We start from the raw sequence: 22,444 nt of genomic DNA on the forward strand, positions 1-22,444 counted from the left end.
ATGCATCCGAGTCATAAATATAATATTGACTTTTCCTTCTCTATTTAAATGTAGTATTAAATACTAGATTTAATTTAATAAAATAAAATAAAATAAAACAAAATAAAAAAATATTGATTTTTCTAAAAATATTCCAAATAAAAAAAAATTGTAAAATGAGCTACACCCAAAAACCTTATGTATTTTATTATCTTTAAATAAATATAATATTAACTTTTCTTAAAATATTCCAAATAAATAAATCTTACAAATTAATAAATATCATTGACATTTTTAAATGTGTAAATACAATTTAGTATTGAACCTCACCCAAAACAATTTGTATTTTGTAGTTTATTAAATAGATTTCATTCAACACGAAACTAAACACATCACTGTTAACAATTGAAGTAAAAATAAAAACCTTTTCACACAATCATTTTGAAATATAGCTTTTGCAACCAAATAAATGTTAAATGCTAAATAAATCTGGGCATCAAACAACATAAAATCGATTGTATAAATAAATCATACTAGATTTTATGAATGGTAGCCATTCATTTAGAACGAGGTTATATTGCTGATGGAATTGCATTTTTTTAAATTTACTTTCTCACTGAATTTAGCTTTTTAAGAAAAGGTAAGTTAAAAATACCAAAGTTTATAAAAACAATACAACGAAATATGGAATTTTACAAAAATATGTTTTGAGTTTCAAATATGTCAAAAACCCATTTTAAAATTTATATATAGTAGCCATTAATTTAAAAAAAGCTTTACGATACAATTTTGTGTTTTTGTATGTATGTACTTATCAACTCTTTTCTAAAGCAATTCTTTTTTAAATGACATCTTATAAAACACGGCAGTTAATAATGCATAAACAACTTTATGGAATATGATATAATTATGTATTCAGTTGAGTTGCAAATACATAAATATATACAAATTTAAGAAGATGTACTAAATGATATTACATTTTTTCTATCTGATTTTCCAACTCTCAGAAAATGGAATCTTCTAAATTAAAACCAAGTAGATAACTAGTTAAGTTAATAATACCAAATTTAGTATAGTTATATATTTTATTGAAGTTTCAAATACAAAGAATGAGCTTTTAAATCTTTGTAGAATAGACATTAGTTTACGAAAAAGTTAATGTTGAAATTATATGTTTTTTATCTTACTTACCAACTCTTCTCTAAAACCAAGTAGATCCCACCATAGTTAATAATAACACATTTTTCGAGTTTGATATAATTTCGTATTTTATTTGAATTTGAATAAAACAAACTAGACAACAACTACTTAAGAATAAGGTATCGCATAAGAGTACAAGTACAAGTATATGCAAGTTACATAAAAATAGGTTGGATCGCTTTCGAACGTTCGAACGGATATAGTACATGTGTGTGTTTTTGTGTGTGTGTGTTTCTCTGTATTATCGGATCGAAATACGACTATACAATACAATAAAGGTATACAAATAGGTAATTTCATGTTATTCCCAAAAAATAAAGGCAAAACTTACAGCAATACGTCACAACGGAGCATTCACTTTAGAAGTGTGCACTGAACGCGAAGTGCGCAAACAATTTTCTCCACTTTCTCCACTTCGACATCTTCTTTCTTTTAGATTTATAATAATATATATATGTATATATAGTGTATGTATAATTTTTGTATAATCTTCTCATATGGGGGAGGAGGGGTTTGTTTTCTTAGGGGGAGGTGTTTAGTTTGTGTGTGTTTGACACTAATTATCACTACGCCAGTTTTGAAGCTAAATAGTTAATGAATATATAGTTTAATAGTTTCTCCACCTCATCTGCTGATCTGCTGCATCATGTTGATTGCTCCTTCGATGAGACTAAACCGATAGTTAAGTATTATTGTTATCATAATATAATATGTAGTTACATATATGATGTTTTATGTTTTTATTGCTAATAATACAAGAAAATCAATTAACGAGAGAAAACAAATAAATACTCGTTTATATCATTTTCACTTTCATTATAAATATTCCCATGCTTTCATCGTCTTGTGTTTTAAGGCAGAAATGAAGGTAATTTCTTGTTGCTTGATCGGTTTAGTTTCGTATTTTTTTGTAGCTAAGTTCGTTTTCTTTTTCTCTGTTGCCCTATCATGTCATGTGTATGTTCACTTTAGGTACAATTTGTTTTGTTTTGCTTGCTCTCAACCTTCGTTACAATCTATATATATATATAGTATAATAGTATTTCCTTTGCTTCAGGTGTGTAAGTATCTTCTCTTTGCTATCCATTTCACTAAATACTAATGCAGGTAGTTCGTTTTTTGTTACGATCACCAGAACTTGTTTGTTTCTCGTCACTTTTGATAGTTTCTCCTTTTTTGTTTTTGTTTTGTTTTGTTTTGGGCTTTAATACTTTGATTAACTACGTTTACTATACGACTAATTTAGTTAGTTGTTTTTATGCATTTGGCCTAAAGCCTGACTCAAGCGCTGGGTCAGGGCGAATTTCACTTTCCATTCCATTCAAGTCTCTAGGCTGGGATGGTGGTCTGCTCATAGAAATCTGGCTCATCCTCATCGTTGCGCACCTCGCTGCCATCCAGCTGCAAAGGATTAAAGAAAACAGATTAGTAAAGTATACAATAAGTAAGAAAGCGAAAATCGAGTGTGCTCGACTGTGATATACCTGCTACCTATTTAGAATAAAAGCCGAATAGTGCGGTATTTTTGTTAAAATATATTAAAAATATACCGCAAAAGTACCAATAATATACCGAATGTTGTATTTGGGATACAGATATAGTAGTGTTTATAATATACTAAATTAATATACCTCAGAAATACCAAAATATACCAAAATTATACCGCAAAAATACTAACAATATACCGAATGCTGTATTTTGGGATATTGATATAGTAGTGTTTATAATATATTAAATTAATATAACTCAGAAATACCAAAACATACCAAAGGATATATTTGGTATATGGACCTAATACTACTAAATATACCATAGGGTACAAAATATACCAGATTGTCAACAAAAGCAAGAAGACACTTAGTAAGTAAGAAACTCTAGCTTACAAATTAAGCTTGTTATTGGATGTTGGTCAATTTTCGGGGCGGAAGTGGGCGTGGCAAAAGTTTTAAACAAACTTAATCTGCGTGTGAATATAACTAGAGCTGTCGAAACAGAATTATAGCTCTATCTTTTATAGTCTCTGAGATCTAGGTGTTTATACGGACGGACGGACAGACAGACAGATGGACATCTTATATGCATATTATCGGCTGTTTACCCTTATTTCTAATATATCTACTTTATAGGATCGGAGATGTCTCTTTCTGCCTGTTACATACATTTCCTTCTACCCCCATAGCTAGCAGGTATAAATATGGTATTATAATTCAAATGCTATTTACCGCCTGCAACTCCTCGGGCTTGTAGAGCGAACCCAACCAATGTCTGATGGGCACCATTAGAATAAGGAAGAAGGGAAAGGCCAGCGAGAACTTGGACGACTTCACCGTCCACAGCACAGCGAGGCAAATCACTTGAATGGTGGTGAACAGATGCAGTTTCCAGGGACGCACACGCTTCACATACTCCGTGGGCGGATAATGCTTCACAGGCATGAAGTAAAGTCTTATGCTGCAGTTGGGGATAAAGAGTAAAGAGTTTAGTTGTCGAAGTGTTTGGCTAAAGTGTTTCAGCTGATTTGTTTACCGTTCAAAGAGCTGCACGCCACTCATCGAAGCGATGCCCATGTAGAGAAAGACACCAAAGAGCACAGCCATGGGAATGAGACGCAACAGCGGCGACATTAGCACCGATAAGCCAATCATGACGCAGACAAAGAAGCCCGACAAACGTTGCTCCTTCACGTCGATGATGCGCGGGGATTCACCAGGAGCATGTGTGCTAGAAAAGATTAAAGAACGAAGTGTTAAATGAAGTTCAGATTCCTGGATAAACATCAAACACTTACCGTGACATTATGGTGACTGAGGAGACGTGTGTCACGGATCTCACGGTGGCTGCACAATGCCAAGGCATGCCAAAGAGGCCGCAGAACGTGTTCAACAGACACAATAAAACAATGTCCCAATGCAGTCCCGAACCCTTCTTGAGGCCACGCTCCGGTTTGTCCACAATCAGCTCAGAGATCTGCGACTCCATGAAGATGAGAATGTATACAAGCAAAGCGGGCACAACACAAGCAAAAGGAATCCAAGCTTCGAAGTTGCCGCTGAAGCCAATAAACCAGCCACGTTTGGAGGCAGCGCTGGGCGTCAAACCTTCAGGTACCACCAACTTCTCAGTGTAAACCGATGGCACCAGATAATCGATCAGCACAAAGATGGCAATCGAGATGGGCACTCCAAAGTCTCCGAGAGCGCGTCGCGCATTGCGGCCCAAAAAGTGTGAATTGCGAAACAGTTTCAGGTAGTAGGCGACCACAAAGGTGGCCAAGGTGAGTATGGTGCAGAAGAGGGCGGTATTCGGTTGATTGATGGGCAACTTGTTCGTTGGTGGCGCCACAGTTGTCATGTTCACTTCGGTAGTTTCATTGAAACCAGCTGCATTGTGATGTTCCACAAGTGTTGGGGGAGGCAGATTGTAATCGGAGAGCAGCGGATTCATTTGGTAGATCGAAACCAGCTTCATCATGGTCTCCATAATGTAGATGAGTGTGATCAGTGCGGAGAAGATTTCCTGCGTGAAACGCGTCAGTAAACGGACATAGACGCTGCCCTCAAACGCAGAGACACAAAGCGCAATAATGATCAACCAGACGCCGACATAAACACGTAACTCGAGGAAATTAATATGGTTCGCAGTGCAAAAGACCATAAGAGCCTCATCAAAGAGCAGCAAAGGTCCCGTGGTGCCGATGATAACAAGAGGCTGACACGACAGACAGTGGAACACAATGCCGACCAAAGAGCAGGCAATCAACGTCTCTGAGATGCCAATCCAACTCTCGGTCTTCGCCGAAGCCAAACCACCGAAAGTGATCGCCGTGGAGAGGCAGGCAAAGTACATGAAGATGGTCGCTGCCAGCGTCTCGGTGTTGAGGCCATCGAGTATGTCGCTTACGTACATGGGCATGCGTCGCTTGAGGTCATTCCTCAGACCGCCCCACAGTCGATGCGTCTTGTCCATGGGACTCGGTGTCTTCTTTTTGCCATCCCCCCCATCATCGTCGCCATCGCCTCCCGGTGCTCCGGGTCCTCCTGTGATAGCACCCAGTGCCTGTTTCTCCAGCAGCGACTTCTCCTCGTCACGTCCGATCTTGATCATTTCGCTGTCGCGTTTCACTTGCAGCGCCTTGATTTTGCGCGTGCGAATCCAGTCTTTCTTGGCCTTCAGCTCGTCGAAGGGCAGCAGATCGTGGCGATCCCAATTACCCGGAGGCAACACAATGGAATCATCCAAGAACTCATTGATGGCCGAGAGCAGATCACGACGATCGTCGGCCTTGTAGGCAATGGCATGGAAATGCTCGTTGGCCATCAGCGTCGAGATGGAGCGACCCACTTCATGATAGTCCAAATCAAAGTTGCGTGGTCCAAGCAGCACAAACATGAAGCGCACCGGGACGGGCACCTCGGTCAATGTGGGCATGAGCACACCCTCCGACAGACGCACAAAGGCAATGGTGGGCTGTTCCAGGAACTCAACGGCACCCACCTGAAAGTTGAGGAATAAGTTAGAGAGTTCCTTGACAAATTTCCCAATCGTTAACTTACCAAAACTGTGGTGGCCTCAGCGCCAGCGGGAATGCGCCGGAGAATGGTGTCGTTTTGCAGCTTCTTGAGATCCTCCTGCGAGGATGAGCAGAGATCATCCTTCATGTCGATCTTCAGCTCATTGCTGCGCTTGCTGCCGCCAATTTCACTGGCCGGCATAATCTTGATCTTCTTGTCATCCGTGGTGCCCGAGAGGTTCTGTAGAGTTTCAAAACGATTTTTAATAACGTGCTTGAAATAAGTATTGGATATTCAACGAAAACTGGGACTAAGCGTGGCAAGCAGCAGTGGCATGCAACAAGTAAACCAAAAAACAACAAACATGAAAACGAAACAGGCGTGCGCTTAAGGGTTAACAAGAGAGAGACTGTTTTGTGGTGCACGGTTACGGGTTAAAGCGTTAACACAACAAATCACAATTGAGAACTTGCCAATCGTGGAATTTTGTGGATTGTCTAAGAGGGGTCTACGGAACGTGGCTACACAACACACGGGGCAATTGTGGGCTAAAAAGAAACGCGGCTCAACAGCCAAAGCAAACAAAATAAAGGACACGGAAAAGGAAGCTGATCTATATATAATAAATATAGTTTTATCGGCTTCCTTTCGTGTCAAAAGAAGTGGATGTAGGGCTGAGGGGTAAAGGGGAAGTTAAGAGGGTCTCTGGAGGTTGTCAAAGAGGGCTATAAACTAATTACACCCAGATACGAGGTCGTCGAGTGTCGCCGATGATCGATGGCACCCAGATTGAGCATCGCTGCCGGCGGGGCACTGGAAGTGACGCAGATGCTGCGTCTCGTCTTCGGCAGCTGCGTTCGTTGTAGTTGATGTAGCTGCTGATGTTGTTGTTGCTGTTGTTGCTGTTGTTGCTGCTGTTGCTGTTGTTGTTGTAGTTGTTGAGTCGCCTCGGCGCCCATCCAAAGTAGCTTTTGGTGGAGGTGCGCAAAATCATTTCGAGACAAAAGTGTTTCAGTGTAAACAACATATATACATGACATATATTTATATATCGAATATATGTATGTGTATTGTGACGAAACCGAAGAGCAAAACAGAACCGAATAGAACGGAATAGAACAGAACGGAAAAAGAGAAGCGCAGAAACAAAAGAAGAAGAACAATGTGTGAATATAGATAATACAACACAGCACACATGTTGCACAAATAGAGAATTGACAACCTCAAATATATAGTGTAGTATTTATAATACAGTACTGAAAGCGTCACAAGCTGCAAGGCTGCAAACCAGAATGATCTAACGGGTTTACTTTATAGTTATATGTATTCACTGTCAATATAACATCATAATAATTTCGTTACTATTAAAAAGCTAAAGAAGGCTACCAATTTTCAAGAAAAAGAAAAAGAATCCGTGGGGTATTATTAAAATATACCAAATAAATATACCAAAAAAATACTGAAACATACCAAGGGCTACATTTGGTATTGTTAAAATATACAGAATTAATATATTGAAAATATACTAAAATATATTAAAGACTTCATTCGGTATATATACATATACCAATACATTCAAAATATACCATGAGCTTTATGGTATTGCCAGATTGGCATTGTATCAATATACCAAAAATAGTCTTTGGTATATTTGTAGTATTTTTTGCGGTATATTAATTTGATACATTTTTAAACTAATACCGCACTATTTCATAGTTGAGCACACTTGATTGTAGCTTTTTTACTTGTTTGAAAAACTTTTCATTTTGTTATTAATTCTGTTTGTATTGTTTATTATCTTTTGCCTTCTGTTCCATTTTCTTATATTATTCTGAATACATCAATCTTAAGCAAATTTAATAAAAATGTTTCTCTAATTAAAATAAAAAAAAAAAATAACACAAAGCTTACTACGTTACAAATTCTATATTAAGTTGTATTAGAGGAATTATTTAAAAATGAGAAATATCTATTAAATTTGCTGAAGATCAATGTATTCACAATGATGGAAGAAAAAAGGAACAGACATACATATAAAAAGAATAGAATATAGAAATAAATTTATAGTATAACTAGCAGAAAATCCAAGAAGTTATTCGAGAAATAAATAAATAATTGTACTTCTATTATTACTTGTTTTACTTTACGAATAAAATGTAGTTAATTAAATTCCTGTATCTCCCACTAGTTTTCCTCTTCATACATATTTGGATTAATGTTTCAACAAATAATTTGTAGCACAGATTATTAAAGACCACATCAAAAGACCTCAACTTTATTATATACATATTACATATTGCAAGTGGTCTGTAATTATATTTCAAATCGAAACCCGAAATTCAAACTGGTTTGCAGCCTTGATTGTGTGTGGTTTTGCAGCTGTTGACTAGCACATGGAATGTATCTGTATCTGTAATTGTATCTGTAACTGTATCTGTATCTGCAGCTAGGCATCTAGGCATGTGTTTTTGGTCTATATACAATTAGGCGTATCATTACCGATTTGGGTAGTAGTTGCTGTAGTTGTTGTTGTAGTTGATGTTGATGTTGTTAATTTATTTTGGTTGTTGTTGTTGGTGTACGATTAACGAGTGTGTTGGTTGATGAATGTCGAATGTCGAATATCGAAAATGTAGCACAGTTATGGGCGTTGCATTGATGCAGAATTGACAAAAAAGAGAAATAGAGAGAGAGAGAAAGAGCAATAAGATGGACACGACGATGACGACGTGATTAACAAATTTTTGTTGTTGTTTTTGGATTAGGTAAAATAATGTATAACAATACTCGTATGCTCAAAAGCCAATTTTATTTACACGCAGTTGATAATGCAGTTGAATGAATGCAGTTAGTGAATACAAGTGAATGCACCGTCGAGTGCACTAATCGTAGTAGTTAATTCATCCATCACCATCAATTGTGGCACTCAATCTTACCTGCAGGCTGGTGTAGCTGTTGTATTTACGCTTCGTGAATGGCAGCACTCCTTGATGCTCGTTCACGTGGCGGTGGCGCAACAGAAGCGATCGCATAACCGACGGCTTGTCATTGATGTCGATGAGATCCTCGACGACCATCTAAAGGAATAAAGTGAATATAGGGAATAAATTCATGGTTGAAATATAATTGCCATACAAAAATTAAATTAAACGAGTTTTAAATTAAAATAGTTATTCAAATAATATGAATTACATTAACTTTCCTAATAAGTAATAAAATGTTATTATTAATCGCAATCCTAATCTTTTTTATAATTATTCATTTTAATAAGATATTTGCATAAAGAGATATTATATGAACAAGTTTCAAATTCAAAATTGTTATTAAAATAATATGAATTACATTACAAATTGGAAGACACTTTAATTTATATATTTTACTTAGTTTGACCATCTATTTCAATAGAAAAAATTCTAGATTTAAATTGCATTTTGATAAAATTGATATAACAAAAAAGTTGAAAGCATACATTTCATCGATTGTATTTTAAGTTCTAAGCTTAGCTCGTCAATTTCAATACAAATAAAATAAGAAATTATATTAAACTAGTTTCAAATTTAAAATTGTTATTAATATAATATGAATTATAATATATTACAAATTGGAATACACTAAAATTTTTATATATTTTACGAAGTTTGCATTCCAATTATAACACAAATAAAACTGCATTTAAATTGCTTTTTGATAAACTTAAAAGAAATAAGTAAATATATCACAAAAAGTTGAAAGCGTACATTTGAAAGATTATATTTTAAGTTCTAAAATTAGTTTATCAATTTCAATACAAATAAAACTACATTTATAAATTTATAGAAACCTGCGAACGTAAATATATTTTTATGATTATATTTTTAGTTTTAAAATTAGTTTATTTTTAAATTGAAATTTATTCAAATTTATAGAAAATAGCATAAAAAATGTGTAAACATATATTTAAACGATTATATTTTGAGTTCTAAACTAAATTTTATTAAATCTAAATAATTTACTATACACATTCATCTTTTATTTACCTGCTCGACGACGCGATAGGCAACGGCGGGCAGATCCTTCTCGTTGAGGTCCAACAGGACAACGCCCGTTTCCAGGCAGCGACGCAAATTGAGCAGCGAGTGGAATGAGAGAGAGGCAACATGCGGTTTGCCCCAGCGATCGGAGCCCTCCTCGACATCCTCCTCATACTTGATCCAACGAGCTGTTTCCTTCCACTCGCGATCCTCGCCCACTCCCGTGAGTTCATCGAGTTGCACAAAGATCTAAAAAGAGAAAATCTATTTAAATACCTTAGAAAATAATGTAGAATAAGCAAACTTACCTCATGGGGACTGTGATCGACTTCGGGCTTCTTGTTGGTGAACGGCGAAATTGTGATTTGCGGCAACTCTCGCAGCTTGATGGATGAATGATGAATCTTGTGGCGTCGCAGAGCGCGAGGATCATCCGAACGATGTGATCTCAGCTCATTGAGATCAGCTTCCTAAATTCGAGAGAATTTAAACGAGTTAGTAAAGTCATGAAAATAGAATTATAATTAATGGGAAAGGTTTTAATGAATTAAAGGACGGAGCTAGTTAAAAAAAAAGGGATTTATTTGGTCAACCTGTGTAGCCTGTGGCATTTGGCCATTTGTCTACAGGACGAGGATGACACGAGTCCGTGAGCATGTGGAATCAATAGCAGCAAAAGAGAGAACAAAAGCAATGGTAACAGAGAGAAATGTGTTTGACTGGTTTTAGTTCGTTTTTGGATCAACTACAAAACCGTTGTCATTAAACGTTAGTTCAAGAGGGGGGGAAAATACTTGATATGGGGGGAGAAATGGGAATGGATTTTTAGCTAGAGTTACGGCTGGCCTACCTCCAATGCCGTGTCCTCAGGCTGCACAGAGATCCTACGCGCACCTGCATCACCGTTCTCCTCGATTGTCTTTTTGGGTTCCACGCTGTCCTGATGTGAGAATTTACGTTGTCTATAATACTGATGGCGGCTGTAAGAGAATTGTAATAGAGTAAATATATAGAAATTAATCAGAGCGAGCAGAGAAATAATTTTTAAAAAAATAAGAAACAAAATCTTAAGTTTTCGATCTTAAAAATTTGTAAAATAAGAATTCAGATAAAAGAATAAGAATTCTTCTAGATTGAAAATTCTGGAAACATCCTTACGATCTTCAATCGAAAGTTTTCTCTTCTAAAAATGAGAATCTTGATATTAAGATTGAATACTTTCGGACTCTAAAAAGAGTTCATGATAAAAGAAATCGTAATTCTGGTAACAAGAAAATAGAACAATATTTCTTCTAAATTGAAAAAAGTTATAGATCTTCAAACAAGAGATTTATCTTCTAAAAATAAGAATCTTGATATTAGGATTGAAAACTTTTGGACCTTAAAAAGAATTCCTGAAACAAGAATTTCTCATTGAAATATTCTTGAAATAACAGAAAACAGAAAAATAATTTCTGGATTAAAAACATTCTTTAAGCAAACTTTCGCTCTTCAAGGGTTGGCTTAAATATCAGAAATCTTGTTTTTAGAACAAAGTTCTTCGACCAAGATTACTATTAGTGAATATTGCATAGTTTTCTATGGAAAAAAGGAAAATCCTTTTTAGTTTAGTTTTAAACACTTCACTTTAGTAGCGTTTGATCGTGATTTAAAAATTTTCTTTTCAGGGTAAATTTAAATATTTTTGCAATAATTGAAATAAGAATGTATCCAGAATTTCAAGAATTCTTTAAATAAGAATAAATTATCGAGTTCAAGGAAATACTTAAAATAATAAAAAGAAAATCTAGAATTTTTGTAGGATTTTGATGTTAATTTTCAAGTTTGTCTACTTGCTTCAAATTTGATCATCGCTTCAAAATTCATCGTCATCAGATTTCTTCGCTATTCTATGTAGTAATATTTCTTGGACATACCTTTTTCTGCGTTTACGTTCGTGCGATTGATCCGTGGGCTGTTCATCATAGCTCAGACTGGGCGGTGTGATGACAATTTTCTTTTTGGCATCACCGAATTGCACGTGCTTTTCATCAGCGGAATTATCCGAGTGATCGCCGTGTCCAGCACGCTCCGAGACTAATGGGAAATCTTCTGGTATATCATCATAGTTTTGTGCATTATTCAATGGCTCCGTTTGGCTCTCGTATTCCGAGTCCTCCTCAATGTTGAGGTCATTTGTGCGTACTAAAAGTAGATGATAGGGAGATTAACATAATTCGAGATTAGCTATATACTTGAATATTTTACCACTGCTCTTTTTGCGTGATCCAATGGGCAGCTGGCTGTTATCCTGGAACGTGTTCACATCGAATTTGTCTTTGCGCGGATTTGAGCCGGCAAAGACTTTATCCATTTCCGAGTCCAAAAGCACTTCATCGGGATCTTCATTGCCAGACTGCAAAAGAGAGAGAGAGAGAAGAAGAGGGTAAAAAATATGTCAGTTGCATTGGTTACACTCAATTGCTTTGCGCGCTGGTCACGTTATCTGAGTCAAAACAACAAAATACTTTTCAATTAAAAATCTATAAAAAACGAGCAAAAGAAAAACGTCAGTCACATGACTTGGCAGCATCACGCTGCTCATTGTTGTTGTCACTTTGTTGTTGTTGTCTCATTGTTGTTGGCGCGTGACGTCGCCGTCTTGTCATGTGTAAATATAATTCTGTAAATATTTAGCAGAGAGTGGAGAAGGGGAAGGGGAAGGGGAAGCAGCTATGACTTCCCACTTTGCAGACATCATCATCATCATCATCATCATCATCGTTTTTTTCTTTCCCCCTGTTGATCATTTTGCTACGCACCATCTGAGACCATATATCATACAATAGAATGGAATCATCGGCTTTGTTTTTTTGTAAGTACTTTTAATGGCGTTACTGTTAATTGTTTTTAATCGAAATCAATTGATTTTCATAGTGACGAAGGCATTGATTGTGCCATTTCAACTGTTTTGTCTCAGCTTGTTTTTCCTTTTCTCTATTCAACAAAGTATTTTGTGATAAACAAGCTTTGAAATATTTATTACATTTACCAATATTTAAATCAATCAGCATTCAAACTGTTTCAACATTTTGTAATCAGTGCGAAGGCTAAAGGCATCAACAAGTTGATTAGACAATTTAATTGAGTTAAAAAGAGGAAAAGTGAGGGAACAGACTAATAATAAAAATAAAGAAACAAAGATTAATCTATGACATTTTGGAAGATGATTTACTACATTTACTTTGTATTCCAATTTTACTTAATCGAATTGTAGATGAGCAAATTTGTTTTACATCAACAAGTTGATTAGAGAATTTAATTGAGTTTAAGATGAAATAAAGTGCGGGAGCAGAATAAATAAAAGATATAATGAAGAATAGATTTAAAATATGATTTATTATATTTAATTTGTATTCCAACTCAATCGACTTGTAGATAAGCAAAATTTTGTTATACAATAAAGTGCGGGAGTAGAATAAATAAATGATATAATGAAGAAAAGACTAATCTATGGAATTTTTGAATATGATTTATTACACTTAAATTTCATTCCAAATTTTTCGGAATCGAATTATAGATGACCAAATTTTTGTCACATCAACAAGTTAACTAGACAATTTGATTGAGCTTAGGAGAAAATAATGTGCGGGGGCAGAATACACAAAAGATATAATGAAGAAAATATTAATCTTTGAATTTCTGAAAGAATATTTATTATACTCAAAGTTCATAATTACTTTTCTAAATCGAAAAACTAAATTGTGTGTAAGCAAGTTATTTCTAAATTTGTTTTCTTGGAATTTTCGAAGATGCTTTACTAAACTTAAAATTTTAAGAATGGAATTGTAGATAAGCAAATTTGTTCTATATATGTATAACTAGAATAGCACATCAAATGAACATTATTTTATGTAGTTAAAGATTTTCATATTAACAGAGCTCTACTGTGTTTTCAAAAATACTCAAGTAAGCAGTGAATACAGTAGTTAGTAAAATACTTAAAATTGTGTATATTCAATTATGAATTTGTCGTGACCGATTTCTCAATATCACTTTAATTTAATAAACAAATTTTAAGCCTTTATATAAGACAACAAAAACAAAAGTTCTTCATATGAAAAATTTCATATTTTTCTTTTTGAATACAAATAAAAACATTCTTCGAGTCATCTTTATGGTGTAAACACGCACCCTTGTAATACGCTCGACTTAGAAGTTGCTTCCAAGCAAAACTCTGATGAACTTAATGAAGTTCTCGTAGCTCCACAAACATTATTTTTGTATAAGAGAAGCCGTGTTAAACAACGTTTAAAAAAGAGCACCAAAAAAACTTCACATATTTAATCGCCGCACATTTTCCGCATACTTAAAGCTCTCTTCAAGAAAGTACACAAGGAAATTCATTCGTCAACGCATTAAGCTGACATGTATTATAATAATGTGGCACATTAGCTAACTGTGTGTTTTGTTTGTTTGGCTTTAATGCCACCTTATAACTGTTTGCTCAAGGTTTTCCCACCTTGAACATGAAATCCATCTTATACTAAGCACACACATAAATGAAAATGAAAATGAAAATGAGACTCAAATTAACTTTATACCTGCTCCTGCTTCCGTGTCTCCCTCACTTCCTCCCTCCCTCCATCGCCTTTCTATTGTGTAGTGCACAATAATAATAATACCTGTCTGCCACGCCTCCTTCTCCTCCCACTCGCATACTTTGTTTGGCATTTTATGCTAAATTTCTTTAATAACTTTATGATATCGCGGAGCTTTATACTATATACGATATCCTTGACAATTGCGTTGCTTGATAAAAAGCGAATAGATAAGCGAGCAAAACAAAGGAAAACACAATAGAAAACATTGAAAAAAACGCTAGATAAATAGATAGATAGATGTGTATGTGTGTGTATGTAAACAGAGTTTGGTTCCGAGTTTATAAATAGCAATTTAATAACGCTGAGAGCCTGCACGTGGGAATATCAAATGTGTCCGCGGGCCAACGTTAAACTGTCCTGTCTCTATCCATCTGTCAGACGAGTCGCTCTCTCTTCCTCTTCCTCTCTCTCTCTCTTTCTCTTTGACGTTCTCTCTTTCCGCGTGTGTGTTTGTGATAAGTCAAAGCGTAACGCGGCATGTTACGTTAATTAATCGATAAGCGAGCAAAAGAGGGAAAAGCGGGAAATCGACTCGTTGTGCGCCTCAATGTGTGTGTATGTGTATGTGTGTGTGGCATATGAAAATTATAATGATGTTGATGTTGTTGCCATTTTCTGATTAGCAGATAGCAGTCCGACTACCGTGCCCACTAAAAGTATTTTGTCATACAGCCATTAGCCAAGGCCATCATTACCAGCTAAGCACTTGCAGGTGCACTACCACCCAACCAACAACCCACCCACAACAAGTAGGAAAGCTACAGTCGAATGTGCTCGACTATGAGATACCTGCTACCTATTGTAAATATAAGCAAAACAGTACGGTATTATTCTTATAAGATATCGAAGAAGTACTCAGATACTCCAAAAATATAATGAATTAATATACCAAAAATACTGAAATATATCGAAAGCCATAGTTGGTGTACTAATAAAGTACTATATTAATAAAGTACTACATAGAGTAAAAATATACTAAATTAATAGACTGCAAAAATACTAAAATGTACCAAAAAACTGTATTTGGTATATCGATTAAAATATACCATAAGGTACAAAATATATCATTCATTAAAAGCTAAACAGTGCGGTATTATTCCATAAATATACTAAATTAATGTTCCAAAAATACTAGAATGTACCAAAAAAACTTTATTTGGTATATCGATTAAAATATACCATAAGGTACAAAATATATCAATGAATAAAATCTCAATGCTATGGTATTAGTCCAAAAATATACCAAATAAATATACCAAATAATACTATGTGCCGACGGCTATATTTGGTATATTCATATAGTACTGCTCATAATATACAAAATTAATATACCACAAATATACTAAAATATACCAAAAGCTTTGTTTGGTATATTGATATTCATTCAAAATATACCAGCTTGTCAGTCAAAATAGCAAAGACCCTTGCAGTGCTTTTCTTATAATTCACCAAATTAATATACCGCAAAAATACTAAAATAAAGCAAATGACCATATCGATAATACTCTTCTACTCCTCGGTTAACGGGTATAAAAACCACCCACAAAAGCAACTACTACTCAACTCAGTCGAGTAACATTGCTGATAGCACAGACAACGCGCCGAACGCAATGCAAGCGATGTCAACGTTGCTTATCACAATAATCGATGGTGTGCCTTCAATCCTACCCCTACACCCCCGCGGACACACCTGCTCTCTCACCTGCACCTCACCGCCCACAACTGTCTGAGCTGTCAATTTTCGTTTGTTGCTGTTTGCTTTGCGTTTTGCTAAATTAATATGAAAATGCCGATGATCTTATAGACATTGCCAGCGGGCGACAGCGCCAAAAATGCAACCGACGACGACGACGCAAATCACTTAAGTGGGAAGTGAGCAAAACAAAGCATTTTCCTCACAAAATGATATTTATGCGATTTACGCGTTAAGCTCAAAAACAAACTGTGACAGTTTATCAAACAATGTTTTTTTCTTTGCCGCTTCTTGCGTGCAAAAGTATTTGTTCAAATTTCATAAACATGTTTTCACAGATTATCTAAGAGTCGCAAATATTTGAAATGTCTTTTAAAAATAATGCCAAAATGTTTGGCGTAGACAAATTGAATGCCAGGCAGCGAAAGCAGCAACGCAAGTCGTATACGTAATATCACTGCTGATTTAAGTATTGATAACAAGTCACATGATTCATACAATTATTTCCTTAATTTTAGATGTTTTTAAATATTTTTTTTAATATTTCTCAACTGCTTGGTTTAAAAATTTGTTTTTTAAATACAACTTAGATCTTGTAAAATAATGTATGTCACATGTCGTATACGTAACACGAATAAAGAATTTTGAATTATTATAATTATTGCTTTCATTTGATTCATTACACCTAACATTACTTTTTTAAATTGAATATTTCGCCCTGGTTCAACTCGTATACGTAATATCAGTGCTGAATATTTTTTGTTCTAGTATATTTCATTTAACTATTGCTCTCATCTCAATTATTTCACCTTCCAAATTGAAATTCCTTTGAAGGGAACATTTTGCAATAATTCAAGTCGTATACGTAATGTCAGTGCTGTCTTATTTGTAAGATTTGATATGAAATCATAGGTTTCATCTCGTAATTGCTTTCATTTTAATAATTTCATTGAATATTTTTAAAAAAATTTTGAAATGCACATTTTTTAGTACCTCAAGTCGTATATTTAATATGGCTGCTGGCACTTAAAAGTACTGTTAACAAGTCGTATACTTGATATGGTTTTTGCAACTAATTCAAAATGTTTTAAATACGGAAATCTCACTCAAAAATAATATTTTTGTACAAAACTGATGTGAAGCATTTCGCATTGATTCAAGTCGTATACGTAATATAAGTGCTATATATTCTTTACATCTTGAAGGAATTAATAACAACTTGTACGTTTCATATAATTATTGCTTTCAATTTATTCTTTTTTCATTCCATATGATGCTAATACTTTTCAATGTAAAAGCTTTTGCATTGAGTCAATTCGTATACGTAATATGACTGCTAGATTGTATCTATGTTATAAGAATTGTTAACAAGATGTGTACTTTATATAATTATTTAGTTCTATTTTAATTATGACATGAAATATAACTGAAATTGATTTTAAAAAAGCATTTCCAGTCGACACATTTCAATTTAGGCCCATGTCGTATACGTAATATCACTGTTAAGTCTGTTGAAAATGTAATTGAAGTAACTCATATTAGTCCTCCAATTATTATTTGAAATATCGACCAAACCTGCTCGCATGTTCGCTTCGCTCATAATCTAATTTAGCTATTTAGCTAAAAATAGTTTTGGCATCTTGAAGTTTAGCGTGAATGCGCAACGCTTGCGCAAATCTTCGTTGATTCCCAGAAATGTTATTGAACTCACAAATTGAATTTAATATTCTTGCTGTTCCCTCTACTCAGGTGTGTACAGAATTGTGTAAGCACTCGAACACACACTCATACACTCACTCACACTCACACCCGCATTTAGCTACTTGGCTGCTTAAAAAGTTAGTCATGTATGTGGCAGTTGGTTGTTGAATGTTTCTGATGCGGTCTGACAACATTGAATGCTGGGGAGAAGAGAATCGCGGGGACAAGTAAAGATAAATCAGAGTTGTGGAGGAGGGAGGAGGCAGGGGGGAGAGCAAGAGAGTGAACAGTGAACAGTGAACGTGGCACGTGACTTATAAGTCATAAGCAAGTTATGTGGTCGTGGCCTAAGCAACTTTTTGTTGCCATGTTGCATGTCTGCGAAATTGAATCAAATTGTGGCAAACAACTTGAACAGATTTGAGTGTTTGCACTGACTGTTGTTATTGTTAGTAGTTCTCTTGCTGTTATTGTTGTTGTTGCCACAAGTTTATATAAGCAGCTGGAACCAATAAGTTTGCAAGTCAAGCGCAGCTCAGTTCAGTTCAGTTAAGTTTTCATCACCTCTCGCTCTCTCTCTTAGTTCGTATTAAAAACGCCATCGTCTCAAGTTTTGTGGCAAATTCCACGGAATGTTCGTGTCCATGTTCCCCAGATTCCAACCCCCAGCCTCCCCTTTTCCCATCCCCTTCCCAACTGGTCGTTACCGCTCCGTTTTGTCGCACATTTCTCAGAGCTTCTCCCCCATTATCATCTCCATCCACAAAACTTGTGCACGAATTTTCCGCCTAAAACTGTTTGTTCTGACGAATAAGATGCTGCCATTAAGAAATGGCAATGATGTTGCAGTGATATACCCTATAAAAACTATAGAAAACTTAAATATTTATAAATATTTATTATAGATATAATTATGACTACTTCAAAACATAAAATATGATTTTGTAATGAATAAAGAGTTCTTCTGAATACTATAAAAAATTGTTCTAAAATAATTATAAAGTAATTCTGAATACTTAATATAATGAAATGCAAATACATTTTAAGCAGTAATTATGAATTAATTTCGAGCACTAAATTCGTATTATGTTGTAAGAAAGTTTATAAAATTAACATTTTGGCATATTAAGTATAATTAAAGTGAAATAAACCCAGCTTGGCATACGCTCAAAGTTTTGCTCATTATGTTTTCAATCTTATTTCCCTACAGCAACGTAAATATAACATTTTGAGCTGTCATAAAAATATGCAAATTAATTTGAGAACAATATAAAGATTGTAATATTCACTCTACAACATTTAAACATGTAGTAATAAAAAATTATAGGTTTATAAATATTAACAACAATTAAAAAATAATAAAGATATGTTATTTTAAATTTTATTTCCTCTCATGAAAATCAGAGCTTGGACTGTCATTAAAAATATGTAAAAGTAGTTTCGGACAGAGTAAAAATTATTATTTTATTTTTTTTAAGTTGTCATTAAACATTTAAGTATGTAGGAAAATGTTTCCTACAGTAACATGAATAGTGAATTTTCAACTGCCAAGTATATGTAAATTAATTAGATTGTTATATTTTCTCTACAGTTTTTCTATAGACATTAAGAATGATTACCAAATAATGAAAACACCAAACGTTAGCACAAAATATTTGCAATTTTATAATATGAGCTCTAAAATATTAACTGTCATAGAAAAAATGTCAATTACTTTTTGAAAAATACAAATAATGCTTTTGCCTAGAGCAAAGATTGTTAAAGTTCAATACAATTTTTTAAAATGTTGTAAAACAATATCATAAATAATTCAAAAATAATAAAAACAAACAAGTTTTCCATATGCCTAAACTTCTTACTCTCTCTTATAATGTTGTCAATTTTTATTTCCCTCGGCAGCAACATGAATACGAAATTTGCGACTGTCATAAAAGAGAAACGCATTAAAAACTTTACAGTCTCGCAATCTAACCAATAATTTGCTTAAGCACTTCTATATACCCATTTCAGTTGTTGTTGTGTCAAAGGGCAGTGAAAAAAATTTCCAGCACATGAACCAATATCGTTCAACTTTACATTTCACTTTTGACTTTGAGCCAGATACACTTTTTTATGCTTCACTTTTCGATGGGAAGGGAAGGGAAGAGATGGGGAGAGAAGCAAAGAAAACGGATGAAATATGCCCGAACATTCGAACGTTGCGCATAATTTGCGACGACGATTCTTTTGGGGGCTGCTTTTTGGAGGTCCTTTGTCGGCGAACGCATTTTGAGTATTTGTTTGCACAAATTAACGATGCTCGAGTCGAGCCTGTGTATTCAGTGCTTCACCGTCTGTCCGTCCGTCTGTCTATTTGTCTGCCTGTCGTTCCTTTAGTTGTCTGTCGCTGTCACAGTGTTGTGAGGAGTTGTGTGTGTGCCGTTGTGTGTGTTAATTTAATGGGAATTCCGCAGCGGAAATGCTCGACCAAGCTGAAGGACAGCAAGGGCGTGAGACACAATGGAAGAAAGGGCGAGGGGAGTGGCGTGGAGGGGCAGAGCGAGAGCTGCCACGTGCAAAAGGTTAAAACGTTCATTGTGCTCTTAAAGGCGTTAAAACATATCGTAATTGTGCTGACGCTGCGCTGCCTCAGCCTCAGCTTCTGAGAGTCACAAAAGTGTTGCATACTTCAAGGTCAATGTATTATCTGCCGCCTCAATACACATATGTGTGTGAGTGTGTGTGTGATTGGGTGTGTAAAGGGATGTGTAAAGGGCTGTGTAAAGGGCTGTGTAAAGGGCTGTGTAAGTAGGTGGCATGCAAAGTATGCGATATGAGCAAATGATACTGAAATTGAGATTGCTTTTCACTTGGCTTCTCCCTCTGTCTGTGTGTTTGAATATTCGCATTCCAAGCCTAATTCACACACACAGGCAGAACACAGAAAACCGCATAAAGATGAGCCGCAAAGAGGCTGGCCCATGGCCGCGCCCCGTTTCGCCACCCTTGTGCGCCATTTTATCACATTACATTCTGAGAGTTTGTGCCCGAAAAAGTATGCAACATTTAAACGCAAGTGTGCAAATGTGTGAGTGTGTGTGTATACGTGTGAAACCTGGGCAAGTGGCCAAGCTGCTCACTTGTTGTGCTGCCTATAATATTATCAAAAATTTCTGCGTGTGTATCTGTGTGTGCGTGGGCCAATGCATATGTATGTTATTTTTTTTATAATATATTTTTTTCAAGGTTGTGCGCTCTTGAAAACTTTTGCAGGTGTTTGCGCGTAAATTTCGAAATGCGAAATGTGAAAAGTAAAAGTATTGCAAGTTTTATGGATCAAACACTGTGAGTGCTGTGAGTTTTTACCTTGAACGCATCGAGTATAATATTTTTTTTTCAGCTCAAGTTTTCGTTCTTGACACAACTTTCACTTTTTTGGTTTTCGCAGCTGCAGCTGTCGTTGTTATTGCATTTATTAGTTTAGTAACAGTTATTGTTTAAGTTTTTGTAGTTTGTAGTTGTTGTTGTTGTTGTTGGGGGACTTTCGTAACAGTTGCTTTTGTTGCTGCCTGTTGCACTTTGACCCACGAGCTGCTTAACAGTTCACGGAGTATTGCACAAGAGCAGCAGCAGCACGCTAAAGACACGCACACACACGCACGAACACGCACGAACATGCACACACACCAAGGCAAATGCAAAAGCGCGTGAAACACGGAAAAAAACGTGCGCGCTCTCAAGCCAAAATTTGTTGTGGCGTCTGGGAAGGTTTCCCAGCAAATGTGGCTGACAATGTTTCAGCTGCTTTTACTGCTGCTTTTACTGCTGCTTCTTCTACTGTTTGGGATGCGCAGGCGCACGATGAAGGCGCGTATAACTGTTCTTCTTCTTCTTCTACTTCGCTTTGACTAGTAGCACAGCTGGCGACTGCGCTGCCGGCGTCGCTGCTGCAGCGCCAACAGCTGTTCAGCTGGTCGGCCACGGCCACGGCGAGCTAAACGTTGACCGAGGCTTTTACAACTGCTGACGTAAATCAACTGCACTTTTTACGTGCGAACCGACAAAAGCTCTCTTCACCTCTCTCTCTCTCTCTTGCTCACCCTCAACAAAAAGCTCTTTTCGGCAGCAACTGCACTTTACGCACTGCTGCATATTCACACACAAAAGAATAGAAGCTCAGCGATAGAGAGGAGAATGGGGAATAGTGAAAGAGCGGGTGAGAGTGAGAGAGTGAGAGACCGAGTGAGAGAGCGGGTGAGAGTGAGAGCGAAAGCGAGCCTTGCACACGGTCAAGGTCAACACATTGGCCTGAGTTGTTGAGTGTTGAGTGCGGGAGTAAGAGAAGGGGAGCATGTGTCTATGCAAAGCTTTTTTGTCAAAAAGCTCACTTTAAAAATGTTGCCACACAAATTAGCAAACCTTCAATGCACGCTGCCAACTAAATAATACTCCCCCATTTAATAATCGAAGCAGACAAGTAAGGAAATTATTTGAATAGACTTATTTCTTGGAAATTTGCATTCTTAGAATTTAGCAGGAATTTCAGATGATGCCAATAAATGAAGCTAAAGCAAATTTGTTATGTTATGTTGGGCAAGGGAGTTGCTATTAATACATTTATTTTAAGAATTGGAAAATATTGTGAAGTGCCTTTTTAGCACGAGAAAAGAATTTTAAATTGCAATCTTCAGTAACAATTTTATAGAGTTACATAACATATTTTAAAAA

The 22,444-nt window shown here is 35.6% G+C and overlaps 1 protein-coding gene across 9 annotated transcripts in view; it reads right to left on the reverse strand.

The window, feature by feature from the left end:
• Positions 1–1,402: 1,402 nt before the first annotated feature.
• The window catches only part of LOC133840817 (anion exchange protein 3), a 36,866-nt gene continuing 15,824 nt past the window's right edge, over positions 1,403–22,444 (reverse strand). For 3 of the 9 annotated variants that reach the window (XM_062272902.1, XM_062272900.1, XM_062272901.1), the window contains exons 3-16: positions 11,948–12,095; positions 11,617–11,884; positions 10,551–10,680; positions 10,294–10,323; positions 10,009–10,170; positions 9,707–9,949; positions 8,627–8,767; positions 8,190–8,207; positions 6,431–6,658; positions 5,733–5,930; positions 3,968–5,673; positions 3,706–3,900; positions 3,402–3,630; positions 1,403–2,580 (exon numbers count right to left, since the gene is read on the reverse strand). In XM_062272902.1, coding sequence (XP_062128886.1) covers positions 2,509–2,580; positions 3,402–3,630; positions 3,706–3,900; positions 3,968–5,673; positions 5,733–5,930; positions 6,431–6,658; positions 8,190–8,207; positions 8,627–8,767; positions 9,707–9,949; positions 10,009–10,170; positions 10,294–10,323; positions 10,551–10,680; positions 11,617–11,884; positions 11,948–12,095 — 3,768 coding nt within the window. In that variant the 3' untranslated portion in view covers positions 1,403–2,508. Of the gene's footprint in view, positions 2,581–3,401; positions 3,631–3,705; positions 3,901–3,967; positions 5,674–5,732; positions 5,931–6,430; positions 6,659–8,189; positions 8,208–8,626; positions 8,768–9,706; positions 9,950–10,008; positions 10,171–10,293; positions 10,324–10,550; positions 10,681–11,616; positions 11,885–11,947; positions 12,096–21,082; positions 21,337–22,444 lie in introns of those variants that run through there. The other 6 variants (XM_062272906.1, XM_062272903.1, XM_062272904.1 and 3 more) reach the window with 6 other exon arrangements.

Source organism: Drosophila sulfurigaster, chromosome 3 (genome assembly GCF_023558435.1).
Source record: "Drosophila sulfurigaster albostrigata strain 15112-1811.04 chromosome 3, ASM2355843v2, whole genome shotgun sequence".
Taxonomy (NCBI): Eukaryota; Metazoa; Arthropoda; class Insecta; order Diptera; family Drosophilidae; genus Drosophila; species Drosophila sulfurigaster.